Source organism: Hesperophylax consimilis, chromosome 8 (assembly GCF_061612785.1).
Source record: "Hesperophylax consimilis isolate HC1 chromosome 8, BYU_Hcon_1.0, whole genome shotgun sequence".
Lineage (NCBI taxonomy): Eukaryota > Metazoa > Arthropoda > Insecta > Trichoptera > Limnephilidae > Hesperophylax > Hesperophylax consimilis.
Window position 1 is genome coordinate 24,410,706 of NC_142843.1, and position 16,496 is coordinate 24,427,201.

The window sequence follows — 16,496 nt, forward strand, 5'->3', positions numbered from 1 at the left end:
GTAGGCAAACTAAACATGGCTGAATATTTTCGCCTAAAATTTCTTCTTGAAGTTCTTGGTAAAATAATAATGTTCCTACGTGTCTACATAAAATTATGCCGGGTGTATATTGGGTGAAATCTGGTGTGGGGATAACGAATTAATTCGGCAGAAGCTATTTCGACGCGCGACGAGAGAGTCACCAAGGGTGCCATTTTTTATAGTCGATAGTTTGTTATTGTTATTATTTTTATTTGGTTAATTTTGTTTGATAACAAAAAGTTACGTCACGAAAACCGCGAAGAAACACGAGCGGTTACGAGAGCAGCCGAGTGCTAACGTCACCCCCGGTAAATATTATCGAGTTGAAGCTGGTAACGTGTGGCTCGAAAACATTTACAAAACAAAAAATATATCAGCAATGTTTAATTATGCATGCCAATATTCTTATTAGTATTGTTTTGTGAAGTCAAAAATGACAATCTAACAAGTATTTAATATTTATTATTTAATTTAAGCCTACTGAAATGTATCTACCAAAAACTAAAACGAGATTTTTTTTCTTCTCACTATTATCAACATCTGAGATCCATTAGTCTTTTAGTCATGGTGATCTAAGTGAACTGTACCTTAGCAAAATAACATTTGAAAGTGTTGACTAGAAACTACATATTCAGTTTAAAGAAATGGGGATCTACTATTATTCAAGAATTGATTTCATGATTTGTTCGCCAACTAACTAACTAATTAATTGGAAATAGTTTTTTGTTTATTATTTTTCATTTGAAAGTTTTATTTCACATACGGAAGCGTGAGCAAAGTTTTTTTTTTAAATTCATGATTAATGAGTCAGTAGGTATTATTCTTCTACTCAGTTCACTCACCCGTCACTTAACGTGGTTGAAGAAAGTCAACCAGTTTATTAAAATATTATATTTTGAGTAAATTGACACGTCTTTCGGAATATGTTACTTCAATACTGTTCTTGATAATTTATAAAACATAATCTTTACAAGAATAATCATTCTAGCTCAAATAATAACGAAGAAAACTACAAGTACCTTCCCTGCAAATTTGCATGGAAATAGACCTGCCAATGACTTTGGTTGTAACTTTTGGTTCTAGAACATTTAGCATAAAATTGTATATCGCCATCCCATTTGAATTTCGTAATAATTGTGAAACAGATTTGTATGGAAATACAGGCCCAAATTGGACTTACATTTGGATCACGAAACAAACCCACAAAGCACTACTTTTGGTATCATTTATTCTGTTTTCTAGCTCTTAGTAAAGTAAACACAGTAACTTACTTTGGAGTAACTACCCACTAAATGTAGCAATATCATGTCAAAAAATGCATATTCGTAAATTATTATTAAATTTTCATTAATACATGACGATCTTTAGTATTTTTATATAACTCTGTGTCGGGGAAGTCAATCATAATAAAAGATTAAATAAAAAAAGCTTTCGCCTTCTTTTATGGCTCACCCTATCTGCGCTGCAAATACCGAATCCAAGATGGCCACCTACCGCTGGGAACAGCTGTGAGAGTAGCAGTAGCGGTACGTGGAGCGGGGACTTGCTCGGTGCTCGCTGAAAGATAAGTCAGTAACGTTCCTGTGAGAGTAGCAGTAGCGGTACGTGGAGCGGGGACTTGCTCGGTGCTCGCTGAAAGATAAGTCAGTAACGGCCCGTAATTCGTGTGTACCGCACGCTTGTTGTGGTCGCGATGGCCGCATGCGCGTTATCATTGCGTGAATATACCTCGATGTTTATGTCATTCTTTATTTCAAACCTGACTAGCTTTCGTCAAAATCCGTAGATCTGTCAATTGAATAAATCCAGCTCGATTCTGTAGGAGTTTGTCGCGTTTCCACAGCGTCCCATGGGACGTTATGAACTGTTTATCGATTCCAAAATAGAATGTATGCAGCTATCTGTGTTTATTTATCCCTCAAAACTAGGCACTATGTCTGTAGGTCATTCAGTGTGGATCAGGAAGTGATGTGCAGATTTCTGGCGCGGTGTAAAATTATGCACATATAAATCTAATAAAACTTGTGTGTCGATGATCTTGACTAAACTGACTTCAAACTATTGTGGCGCAGTTCTATTTGACAGTGTAAAAATAAACATTCTGACGATTCGGAACGTAAACATTGACTGCAAACTGAAAGCCAAGTAGTGTAGCAAAGTTGGGAAAAACTTTGTTTTCTTTTGGTGATTTCTGCGTTCATCGAACCAGCAGTGCAACTGCAGTTGTCGATTTAAAGTGAGTAACAAACTGAAGTTAATTTACCTTTCATTGTTTCAGACAGACAAAAATAATTTTAAATAACAAAATATTATCCTAACGATTCTGATACCTATTACAAATTACTTCACAATAATATTATAAAGCTTCATTAGATCCCAATTTCCATAATGTCAGTTAAATTCCTAATTTTATCTGAAATGATTGATTTATTTACATTTTAAAGCCTCCAAACAAATATGTGTTCTATTTTTAATAGAAAACAAATTTGTTTGAACAACGCAAAAGCCTGTAACGTTATGCAAATGAACTTACCCTTATAAATAAATCAAATTTGCTCTCTTTCTAATTTGCCTCCGGGAGCAAAGGGGCTGGTTACTGGTTACATTTGACCTTTATCCGACCTTAACCCAAACCTTATGTGTAATTATAACAAAGTTGTGAATAAGGGCTGCGAATGAGGATTTGCTTGGATACATATTTTTTTTATATTACAAGGCCCCGGATTTCGAATTTAAAAACTTAATTTTTGATTTTGTCATAAAATGGTTTTTTTGTTGTTAATCTGTGGATTGATTATTAGATCGTGATCTTATAAGAACAAAAGAGTTACCTTCCTACACGATTTTCAATTTATTGAATTTGCTACAGAGTTATTTAACATTATATGTTTTTCTCGCTCCGCTCCCTCGCGAGTCTGTAAGGAATTGACATAAACCGAGGGGTTCAAGAATGCGGGCAATGGAAGTTCGCAATACCGCACCCGTGCCGCAGCGACCCGTGTACGGTCGCCAATCGAAATATAGTATATAATATTATATTATGGAATGGGGCGCTCTTGGTATCACGTTTACTGCACTCGGTACGTCGATTCCTTACCGGCCCATGAGGGAGTCGCCTAATTCACCGGAAAAGAATTCTTTAGTTAGGCTTTTCTTTATATTGATACTTCTAGGTAATTACCGGTAAATCATTTTAAAGAGACCCTTGCTTGCGTCCTCTTGTGGACTGATTGATAACAAATTATGGACAATTTTATTTAATAATAGTTTTGTTTTTGTTAGGAAGCTGAAAAATGAAACAAAAAAAAAACATAAAAAGAATATTGTCGAATTGAATCGCGAATCTAAATATAAACGGAATTGATAAACGAACGACGCTACGTACTCATTATCTTTGAGAATTTTCGGGGTCCGAGAGGAGTGCCGGCATTTATATTAAAAATGAATCCATTCAAACCTGTCTTCTTTGAAATAATGATTTGCATGTAGGTACCTAAGTATTCTGCTTTTGAAACTATTATTATGTCGTGGTGGGATCATACATAATAATATACTGTAATTAATTACATATATTATTTTCACACTGGATTGAAGTAAAAAATACGCAATCTCGCCCGTTTTGATAGTTTAGTAGATATTTCAAAGCTCCGTAGCTCAAAATCTGTACAATATTTATGACGATTGACGCCAGAGAACACCGTTCGAGATTTGTAGTCAGATTTAAATTTCATTGTTTATTTTTCAATTTTAGCCCCTGGCACAATGTAGTATAACTAATTTATCATACGCAAATAATAAATTCTATAAAGACACTTACAAACTATTGTGATCGAAACTTCTGATTTCCCATTGATAGCAATCAATCTTGTTAGAATTGTTAATCATTAATAATTCTGACTTGTTATTGTGCAACGAACATAACGCTAAGTACAATGTACGACTATGAATGTTTGTATGTAAAAAATAATAATGATTGTACTGTGGATATTTGAGTTAGCAGTTATCTGTAGTTCTTAGAAATTGACAAATTGATAGTAAAATTGCACTCGATCGATTATTGAATGACATAATGAAGGTCACGTGTTTTCCATAAATACTTGTTAAATTTATATATTCTTCCCTGCCCAACTCTCTTTAGCCCCACAACAGAGATGCAATGACGGGCTCCGGGCATTTGGGACTCTTGTACGGTAATCGTGAAAAAAAATTAGTTAAATTGTTCAAATAGATTACCGAAAAGTTATTATTTTAATATCAAAGTAATATAATATTTTATTGCACTGGTTTATAGAGGGTTTTCCAATAAGAGGTGTTATTTTGAATAGCCCGCTATTTTGGTAGATGGACTTTTGAAGCTGTCATTTTTTGACATTTGACAAGTAGAAACTACGCCATTAATAAAAAATGGAACGATACACGCTTCAACAACGCATTGAAATTATTAAAATTCACTTGAGTGAATCAAATGCAAACCATCTTGAGTGATGAGGCCCATTTCCACCTCGGTGGCTTCGTCAACAAGCAAAATTGTTGCATCTGGGGCTCGGAAAACTCAAGAGTTATTGTTGAAAAGCCTCTCTATCCTCAACGTGTGACTGTTTGGTGCGGTTTATGGTCCGGCGCGGCGGAGTCATAAGACCTTACTTTTTTTGAAAATGAGGCTAGAGCAACAGTTACGGTAAATGGATTGCGCTATCGAGAGATGATTAATGATTTTTTTATGGCCGGAATTGGATGGTATTGATCTGGACAACGTTTATTGTCAACAAGACGGCGCTACGTGCGACACAAGCAACGAAACCATTGATCTTTTACGATTGAATATCAAAATAACACCTCTTATTGGAAAACCCTGTAGTTAGCGTACTATTGGCTTTTGATTTGTTAGACAAACTCTATTTGAAAACACCACAAATAAATTTTCCGATTTTCACATAATTAAACTAATTTGATTTCGAACAAAAAGTTACGACAGCAAATTCTGCAACTACCAACCGTTACGTTATTGGCTTATTTTCATTGAAACTTTAACAAACTCGTTTTGACAATAATTAGGCAAAATATGGTTTCACTATGAATTCTAGGAAACTATAAGTTAACTAAATTGCCTAGTAAAGAAAACGCTCTACATTTACAGTTAACTTCGTGTACCTATTTCACTTTATTATACATTTAAATAAACTAATGAACACGAAGTTATTTACCTACCTACTATTTCATTTACTAATTTTCCAAAATGACTGTTTAGTATTTTAAGGTTTGATTGAATTTTTGTAATACAACTATATGAATTTCGATTTTGTTTTATTAATTGAATGAATGATTGAAGTGGAAATTAACCCTCTTCCCGACTTCAGATCGAGCTGAAACTCGGTAGGTAAACTCGTTGTACCTATATAAAAATGCTTTCTTTCAACTTTTGGTAGCACTCACACACACATGCGCCCACACACGCATTTTTCTGAAATTGGATGACATTATGGGTATTTAATACATAAAAATTTACAGCAATTAATATATTAAATAAATGTCAGTACTATCCCATTAGAAATTAGCTTAGGTGTTAGCGTTGTTGACACCAGTTTCTGGGGAGGTAGGTTCAATCTTCTGTCAATATTTATTTTTAAGTTTTAATTTACATTTTAAAAGTTATACCCTAGGAAGGATGTTAGAACCCAGTAAAAAAAGCGTTTTTAAATCGCCCTTGAGGTGATTTTGCACAAAAACGGCGCTATACAAATCATCCAAATATTATTATTACAAATATTTGTTTAATTCATATAACAGTGTTGTGGCATTGGATAGAGATTAGTGTGGATTTTGGAATGTCAATTCTTTACACCTTGAATAAAGTAATATACTATAAATATCCCGAACAAGAAACACTTCTGCCTATTTTTAGGATTCTCCCGTAGATAGTCCCTTCTATGAGAGATACTATCTTTGGAAGGCATTGATTTCCTCCAATTCTCAACGTCCCGGTGAGAGAGTAAGAAGTAAAAATAACATTTACATTAATTTGTAACCAGAAAGTGATTTCCGATGTCCACCGTCTGCATATAAATAAGGGTTCGAATGAAGCGAGGGCCTTCATGAGGTAATTTTCGTGTTTTGTTCCGGTGGAATATTGCCACCGGAATTTTAATTGTGCCACGTCTCCCAGACGGCGTTTAAGACTCATTTCAGATGTCAAGTAGGCGTTGTAATGTATTTTTTGTGCTCTGATGTAGTAACGATTTGTCTCAAGTCAGATTTTTGTGTAGAAGGACTATTAAAGCGGAGTTTTCCTTTGTAGTGGCGGAACTGGGATGTAGATTTAATTATTTAAAAGATCTTGGCAATTGAGATGAGATAATATTAGGCAGGAAACCAAACAGAGTTACGTCTCTAGTCAGCCACTTCAAGGAATTCTTCTTTACCTAGGCTTTAAGATATTTAATATATTTTTAGAAGGTTTTGGTGACTAATAATAATACCTAACTTCAATATGCAAATGAATTGACTATGACCAAATAAATGATTAATTTTATCAATAAATGCCATTCTAATGTCGGAATTAATGAGACGAGACTAATCTTTGACGTTTTTTTGTTGTTATTATTTATTTATAACCGAGGTTTTCGAGTGGTTATTAGTTATTACGTAACGACATCCTTGATATTTAGGTATTCTATTCAACCATTTTCAAGACAACAGTTTTCCATTATACCTTTAATTGCATTTCGATAAAGATCGTACGATATAAGAGATTCAGAAAATGTAATGCTGCTAACTGCCAATGATAAATATCCTCCACATATTAACTTGCGAAGTCTAAAGTCTAAAAGGTACCTGCTATCTACATCTGACGTTTGAGACATTTGGAAATAATGTCTCTAAAGGTTCTACGTCTTGAAAGTGCAGTGACTAAGCAGAGTGCACATTTTGATATAACAGACGAGATTACCTGTATTGTGAAGCAATAATTGCTTCACTTGATTGCAGAGTTTGAAATGTATCGGGCTAATGAACGATACTCGTACAATAGGTTAAAGATAGTCAAGCATGATGCACATTGCGAGTGTTTCTCAATGCATGCATATTCAATACTTGGTATTCAAGTCATTATGTTCCTATCTGTTGGTTGGACTGCACTAATGTCGCATATTAGGTAGGTTCTAATCACTAATGCCCAAATAACAGCAGGTAGGTACTTGCCAACAACCCTATTTATAAAATTGACGAGCAAAGATATTCTTACATGGATTTCTACATATTTTTGTTAGGTACCTACTAATTACAGAATTATATTGAATTAAAGTACAATTTATTAACAATACCATTTTCCAGCTATTGAAACGTAACCGAACTGCACTTTCCGCTGACGTATTGTTACTCCATTTCCTTCTATTTCCAACAAAACAATGAAACTAAATGCCATTGTTTTGTTACTTTGTATTTCTAATAATCTTTTTGTTTGTTTTATAGGTCACGAAGATGTCGGCGAGAGATGAATTCAAAATGCAGCATCTTCAGTGCAACCACGCCTAGTGAATAGCTCATCTCGTAAGACGATATTTCTCCATTTCCACGGAGCGCAGAGAGATCTTCTCATGAAGTGAAATCCGTGAACAAGAGTGTTCAAATGTCTTAATTGCCGCAAATAGACACGACAAAATTTGCAAAGACAGTCTAATACAACAAAAAACAGCAAAAGAATTCTCATTATTATTCTTTAATATCATAAAAGAAACTGTATTTTCTCCATTGATGATGATTTTCTCATAGTAATATTCTAATCTTAATGTTGAATAAGTGAAAGTGTAAGGCATTAGTGCATAGCTCAGTGCGACAGTAGATACATTTATTACCTCAGTGTTAGAATCCAATATCGTAGTTTCAGTTTGGTGTTCATCGATCGATCTTCACCATGTTAGGAGTCTTCAAGCGACGATGGAAGCCCAAAAGGTTAGTGTTGATTTATTATAAACCCATGCAGTAACTTATATCAATCGATCAACGCATCCTTCATAACTCGTAGCATCCGATCTCAATCAATCGGTCGTCTCATTTCGCACTTCTGTTCTGTCCGACATGGTGGCATGGGCATGTTTGGTCTAATCTAGAAACCATCCATTATAGTATTTTATATCTGATGGTTATGGCTATGAGTTATATATGATACACAAGGAGAGGTAAGCTTGAGATATCCTGAACTATTAACCGATTCATATTTCTTTGTTCCCTAGCTAGTTAGTTACACATGGATACCAACAATTATTATATTATTATGGCTCTTTTATTTGTCATTATTTAATATTTGTATTTTTTACAGCAGACATACAATTTTTAAATGTTATACAGTGTTATTAATGAAAATAAAATAGCCTTTCCTCACCATAAAGTGACAAGGCTCTTAATAATAATAATAATTGGATGACTTGTATAGCGCCGTTCTTGTGCAAAATCATCTCGAGGGCGCTGTATAACACATTTCTACAGTGATCTATGTTATTACTTACTATTTATGGAGATAATATTCAGTACAATACTTACCTGGTAGGTCACTTGAGATTAACACTTAATTAACATTATCTAATTGTTTATTAGCGAAATTTAGATACAGGATTTAGGACATAATTGGAAAATTGGATCTTGTATATTCAAATGCTTCGTTTTAAATTACTATTATATATTTAAACTGTCAAACTAGACAAACTAGAAGTCAAACTGGCAGTTAAATTGAAAATAATCTAGTTTTTTTTTAACATTAACCCTATGATACCGAACAAACAATTATATTATTATGATTCAATTTGGTAGGTAGGTTACCAACTTTTAATGGGTTTTGCTATAGGCAAATAATAATAATATATATGGCTATCGCCAAGTTACCCGTTCTACTCGTTTTAAAAAAACCAATCCCTATAAAGAATAAAACATGAAAAATACTATAAATCCCAAACACGCGCAGGTTGCCTTTGTAAACCTCTGCTGATTTATGTAACCTTTTTAATATCGTACGTGCGCTCTTTTGTAACTTGAAACCATTTTTTGTGACACGGTGACATACACGAAACGGTCCGCCCGGAATGTCAAGGATTGGTTCATTTTGGCTCACAACCTTACCATTGCTTCTCTAAGCTCGCAACACACTCAAAAGGGCAGACATTCAGATTTTAGACCACATCCGCAACTTCAACACAACCGGTGACAGCAAAAATCCGACCACATGCAGCAAACCTATTCAGAACCGCAAACACATGGCACTATTTGAAGTGCAGTTCATTTTGCAACTATTCATATTATTTTTTCACACCATCTTGTAAAAAAAACCTGCTGACATAATAGTAACACAACTGCAGAGGAATTCAGATAAGATTCCCACTTGTAACAGAACATGTTTTTCGCAGGTTGTCATTTCTATGTATAACACCGGTTTTGTTTTGTTTTTTCAATATATTAATGTACGCAAACCGCATGTAAACAAACATTCACTCTCTCCTTCATCACTATGTTTTACGATAGCATGTGTATTTTTGTGTTTGTATTTTTTTTACAAATAATTTAAGAAGCTTTTTAATGCTCCGAGAAGAGAGAATGTAAGTAAACAATTGTTTTTAAATGTATCTTTTACCTTTGCTCTCAGTGAAATTTCTTTTCACAATGTTTTACGGTAACATGAGTCTATTTTTTTTTACAAATCGATGCTTCAGTTCCAAAGTGTAACAACTCAGAAATCATATTTCTGGGATTATTAGGAAACAAGATTTTGGACAGTTATAATCTTTTACTGTACACCTATTTTTAGTAGATTTTTTATGAAATTTTAAGTTTTATAAAAAATATATTTAAACTATTATAAGTATTTATTTATTTATTTATTGGATGATTTTTATAGCGCCGCTTTTGCGAAATATCACCTCAGGGGCGCTGTACAGTTAATGCATATTACAAAAAAAAAATATAAATATTACAAATTGAAATTAAGTTAAATAAAATGAAGTACAGAAACAGGTGACACGGAGATGGAGAATCTGCTGCAATTTAGTGATATTATTGAGTTTTCAGAGGTTTTCACACATTTTCGTAGTTGTTGCATTTTGGATCTAAAGTAATTGTAATATTTCTGATTATTACTATCGGATGGAACTGGTAAATATAAAAAAAGTATAATTCTAAATAATAATAACCACTCTCATTCTAAAATAACCACAAAATCAATTTGAGAGGCGGGTATGGGTATCGCCGCCATTTATTGGATAATCAACACCCCTGCAATAGGTCACGCCAAGTTGTTTCCTTCGTTTGGTGACTTAGCAGGGTTGGCCGGGTTCATGGGGTGAGGTTTGCTATTCTAGGCGGTGGATGCGTATGCGTTTTTCCTTAGGGCCTACTTTGTAGAGATAATGTAAAAAAAAACACAGATTACTATTTGTTACATTTTTGATCTGGAGCATATCAATATTCTAAGCTTTTCCTCACGCCTAATTCACTTAAAAATTTTGAGTTGTCACACTTTGGAACTGAGGTATCGAAATGATTGAATAATCTTTTTTATGCTTCGAGAAAATAGACCGTAGGTTAAACAATAGCATACCTATATCACGTTGTCATAATACATTTTTCTCACAAAGGTAAATTTAATATTTGCTTTCAGTGAAATTCCTTTCCACGAAAGCAATTCTGATAAACAAATGAGAATGTTTTATCTTTGTAATCGAATAATCTAAAACAACCTTTGCGTGAAGATAATACGGAAGGGAAACACTTTGGTGTAAATAAGAAAAGCTAAGGCACGTATTCTGTTCACGTGCGCAACATTTAAGTGCAATTTGTATAAACGCTACATCGACTCCATTGCCAGAAAATTTTCTAAGAAATCTTTCTCACGGAGTTTCGTTTATTTTCTTCGAATTCAACAGAATTTTCTTGATCTTTTTCGTTAGAGAACCTCGAAATTATTACGAGTAGGTACCTGCGATTGCATAAGTCCATACAATTTTTTTTGTATTGTAATGTATGTAGTATGTAGAATCTTGGAGTTTACATTGTGTCTAGTCTGGGATTTAATTAAAATTGGACAAGAAAATTATACACTCATAAACGGAGCGAGTAATTGTATTTATTTATCAAACAGGTATTCGCTGATACTAACTTTTATGATGGCGTTTGGAGATTATGAATGGCGAATGATAACAATAAAACTTATCGTGGCCAAGTGTATTGTAGATATGTAGATAGGTATAATAATCATCATTCATGGCTTTATTTCCATATTAGGTAGATGCACTATACAATTATTCTCATCAACGAACATTTCTATATATTGTGGGAATAACCTAGAATAAAATTTGAAATAAAAGCAGTCGGTAGTTAGATACTTTATAAAGGTGAACTTATTGGTTCCAAAACAATCTAGATAGCCTAATACACATTACATAAGCGTTGATGAGTAATTTTGGACTAGCCTATACAGATTTTATGTTGAGGTGTTGTACTACGCTATAATCTTCCTCAGGATAGGGGGTGAGATCAATTGGGGAACTGCCGCGGAATATCATTTTTTCTACGGGAATATCTTGACAGATAACAACTGCGTCTGATCTGACCCCCCCTACTGCTGTAGGTAGGAGGGAAAGACGCATCATTTTCAAATGTCACCTGACTAGCAGATCACGGCATATCATCGTCGCCACGCCCACACAGATCTGTATGGGATTGCATGGCGAGCGATATGTTATTTAAAAAAAGCTTTGTTGTAATTGCGTGATGTGTCGCCAGTCGAAACCATTATGTATCTTCTTTTCCATAGTGTGAATGTCTAAAAAACTGGGGAAGAGATGAGAAGAAAATGAGTTACGGTGGGTGGGACGGGTAATAAAGCTAGTGGCAAGAGGATTAGTCTTCGGATTTTATAATAAAGTTGAGGATTATTCACTTCTCAATCCTCTCTGAGTCATTCAGAACCCAGAAGTATCCAGCCGCAACGAAGGTGTTTTTTGGAATGTAATTTTTCTAGACCGTAATGCTGGACACACACGGTAGAGCCAATGAGCCAAATGGCGATTCAAAAATTGTGGGAAGTAATTCAAATAGCTCTCACTGAGCTGTACGTGGTGATCCCCGAGCCAATGGCTCGCCGGTTCTGGGTGTGTGTGCAATTCTTTCAGTATGAATTCAGACCTCGAGCCGTAAGTACCTTCGGCCTCTTCAAGCGTGCGTGATTTTGTTCTGGATGGTGGCAAAATATATGTATACCTATTTATTTCTTACTTTTTAATTTAAATAAAAAATGCTGAATATTTGTGAAAAGAATAACCAATTTTATGTATCCAAGTATGATTTTAGTTCACAAATTCGAGTTGTTGACGGCTCAGTCGTGCGTGACCCCATAAGTTGGACCGTGTCCAAATGGATTCAGCCAAGTGAATTCAGCCAAATGGCTCCACCGTGTGTATCCAGCTTTAGCAAGTTATTTTTCTAGACCGTTAATGTTGTATGGCAGCGTGATAACGGGTCACTTTCGAACAAGAGCTTAGCTCCTTGCGAACACTGGATTTTTCTTGTCTCCAGTCATTTTATACAGTTTTGTATTTCTTACTCGGAATTAGCTGGAAAAGAAATGGACTTATATAATAATATAAAATACTTTAATGGGTTATATCTACTGTTGATACAATTTTACAGTAGAGAAAAAACAAAGTTTTGAAATCGGTTGGAAACATAAACAGGGTTTTATTAAATTAAATTTAAAATTTTATGTATGAAAAGATGCCTAATTATCATTTCAACACAACCTTGTTATTATTTTTCTTAGACATAATGAGATTTGATTATTTGTCATTTTAAGCAGGTACATCTTTTGGCCATATCCAACTTTATCACAAGTCGCATAAAGTTACCTTTTGCCTCCACCTACATCTATTGGCCACACTTACATACACAAAACCCTAATTGGCTAATTAAAAGAAAGTGTTACTATTTTGGGGTAGTTTTTATTAAAAGCAAATAAACAAATATTTTTTATTAAACGTTAGTTTATATACAAAATGTTAATACCTGTTATGGCGAAAATTTATACTAGCACTTCACGCCACATCAAGGCTAAATGCATTTTTCAGATGGCATTGAGTGACATCTTTTCTAAACTAAAATACTAAAATTGCAGCTGTATCATTTTGCCACATTAAAATGATTAATGTTGCAAAACAATAACATTATACTATTTAGAACATTTTAACGGCAGAAACTTAAAAATGATTGATGAATCTTTGAAAAAGACAACATACAAACCGTTTTTATTTCGTAACTTGAAGGAATTTATATAGGTGAGTATCTATTACAGTAGGTACCTGGTTTTTTATGCTAATTTATCTTTTTAAGATTTTTACTAGAATATTTATAGGGAATAATAGTACCTACCTATATTTCAATATTGTTTATGGACCTGGATGGATTGGTCGGGCTCTCGGAGCAGCCTGACGCGTTTTGGTCGGTCTCGTCTTTCTTCGACAATTACAAGGGAAATTTCATATATTCCGCCCTTAAAAGTGTCAATAAATGTTCCTTACTGTATTTAAGTTGCTTAAGTGTACTAAAAACTAATTTACTGTGACCAGTGTGGACGTATAACGACTTTAAGAAAACGTGACAAATAATATTGTTAATCCTAAGATGTGTGAATTCCTGTGCCTATAACACGAGACCAGTGCTTTGAACATTCACCAGATGTGATCATCCCTTCGGCCCTTGCCCCTTGCCCCTCGTCCACCCGCACCAATACTGCAAACCCCGCTGTCCGACGCATACAGTGCTTATACAGTGCCGTTATAGAATGTGGGCCATGTGTGTGGGCCATATATGACATTGTTTAGGCCACAGAATCATCGGTTCTCGGAATCTACCCTTAACCCGCACAAGAAAAGAGTCATTTGGCGACTCATGCAACCCCTGCCGCAACCTCCGCTCCCCACCGCTCGTGCCCTTCCGCGCGTGGAATAATGACATCGGAAATGAAGGATGAAATGGGACTGAACCCGCGCTCTTTGGTTTGCTGTCTACATGGAGTGTTTTAAAACAATTATTCAGTGATAAAATATCTATTTTTAGTGGTAGTTTATTTGTTTAAGTTAAATGTTATATTAAGCGTATAAATATGTATTATTTGTTTTATGTGTGTAACGATATGATAAGTTGTATAAGTAAGATGTTTAAGTAGTATTTGGAAGGGAATGGCCGACAAAGATGTCGATGAGGTTCGCTATCCATCACATCGCCAACCCTTCGGTGGCGCAAAGAGGAGGACGGAACGTGATCAATGTCGAATTGGTACACGGAACATTAGAGGAGGAATGGAAAGAAAGATGAACGAACTGTGTGATACTATGGTGAGCAAATGGTTGGACGTACTTTGTATAACAGAGAGTATGAGAAAAGGTAGCGGTACAATGCAGCATAATGATAGGCTCGTCATTTGGTCTGGGAGACCAGATACGGAGAGGGCTTGTCAAGGTGTTGCAGCGCTACTGTCTCCCAGAATGATTGAATGTATGTTGCAGTATGAATGTGTAAGTCCGAGAATAATGTGGATCAGATTTAAAATCGGTTTGACAAGGGTGTTTCTTGTTATTTGCTACGCCCCTGTTAATTCTGAAAGCGATGAAGTGAAAGATGATTTTTGGACTGGTGTGAATGTTGTAATGAGACTAAAAAATATGAACGAAAGGATTATAATGGCAGGCGATTTGAATGGGTGGGTGGGAATTAGACGTGACGGATTTGATTCGGTCTTAGGTATGTTTGGGGATAAAAGAACGAATGACAACGGGAACAGAATGCTTGAAGTATGTTTAGAGTGGAACCTGTTTGTGTCGAATACTTTCTTCGATCATAAAGGTATCCACCAATATACGTGGGAAAGAGGAAATGAGAGGTCAATTATTGATTTTGTAGTAATTGACTCTAGGTTGAGAGCTGTTACCGAGGACACAAGAGTTTTTAGAGGGGCTGAGGTCGAAACTGACCACTTTCTTGTAGTGTCGAGAGTAAACCTCTTTCGCGGTTGGCGCTCTAAAGTGAAAACGGTACCAACTCCGACAAGAGTCAAAATAGAAAAACTGCAAAACGATAATGTGAGAAGTAAGTATGTGAATTGTGCAGAGATAAGATTGAATGCGAAGGAAATGGATGGTCTAAGCATAGACGAAACATGGAACCACATAAAAGTGTGTCTTTGTGAATCTGCTAGGGAGGTTTGTGGAATAAGTACGCAAGGTAGGAAGAAAGGTGATGCATGGTGGGATGATGAGATTAAAGCACTGGTCTCAGAGAAGAAGAAAGCATGGTTGTGTCTGATTGCGGCTGGCAGTGCTTCCAGCGAAGAGAAGTATCGAGCGAAAGAAGTATATAAGGAATGTAAGAAAAAAGTAAGAGTTGGAGTGAAAGAACGAAAGAAACGCCTGGAAGAGGAAGAAGGAATGAAAATGACAAACCATTTCCAAGAAAACATTAAGTTGTTTTGGAAAGAAGTCAAAAGGTCCCGGAGTGGCCCAGAAAACGGAAGCATGAAAGTGATAAAATCAAAAGATGGAAAAATGTTGACGAATGAGGAAAAAATAAAAGAGAGATGGATGAATTATTTCGAGGAAGTCTTCGAAAGCGAAGTGAGTGACAGTGATTCCAGCGGCGAATCAGATTTGAATGATGATGGACTGAATGTTACCGAAATTAGCATGGATGAGATAGAAAGCTCGATTAAATGTATGAAGAATGGTAAGGCTGTTGGGTTTGACAATATTGCTGCTGAATATTTTAAAGGAGGTAGCCGTGTAATTCTCACATGGTTATGCAATCTTTTTAACCAATGTTTAAAGGAAGGTTACACGCCTTTAGATTGGAGAAGGGCTGTGATCATGCCATTATACAAAGGTAAAGGGTCACGTATGGAATGTGGGAATCATAGGGCTATTAGCCTGCTTAGTTCAGTTGGCAAGCTGTATGGTAGAATTTTGATTGAAAGAGTAAGAAAGGAAACAAAGGATAAAATATGGGATGTGCAAGGTGCTTTTATGAGTGGAAGGGGGTGCATGGACCAGATCTTCTCATTGCGTATGCTCACTGAGAAGTTTCTGGAAAAAAACCAGAAACTTTTCTGTGCCTTTGTAGATTTACAAAAAGCATACGACCGAGTCGACAGGAAAAAGCTATGGAAGGTGTTGTCCAAGTATGGAGTGAATACGAATCTGACTCAGGCAATTGCGTCTCTGTATGAGGGAAGCGTTGCATGTGTTAGGGTAAACGGTGGTTTTACGGGGTGGTTTGATATCACAAAAGGTGTTAAACAAGGCTGCGTAATGTCACCGTGGTTATTCAATCTATACATGGATAATTGTATGCAAGAATTGAAAGAGGTGGGATTGGGCGCGAATTTGAATAATTTGAAAGTATGTTGCCTGTTGTATGCTGATGATGCGGTGCTGATTGCTAATAGTATA

At 35.4% G+C, this 16,496-nt stretch overlaps 1 protein-coding gene across 3 annotated transcripts in view; it reads left to right on the forward strand.

Moving 5' to 3' along the window:
* Positions 1 to 1,684: 1,684 nt before the first annotated feature.
* The window catches only part of LOC149421772 (uncharacterized), a 580,320-nt gene continuing 565,508 nt past the window's right edge, over positions 1,685 to 16,496 (forward strand). For all 3 annotated transcript variants that reach the window (XM_089635090.1, XM_089635091.1, XM_089635092.1), the window contains exons 1-2: positions 1,685 to 2,257; positions 7,489 to 7,968. In XM_089635090.1, the coding sequence (XP_089491216.1) occupies positions 7,931 to 7,968 (38 nt within the window). In that variant the 5' untranslated portion in view covers positions 1,685 to 2,257; positions 7,489 to 7,930. The remainder of the gene's footprint in view (positions 2,258 to 7,488; positions 7,969 to 16,496) is intronic.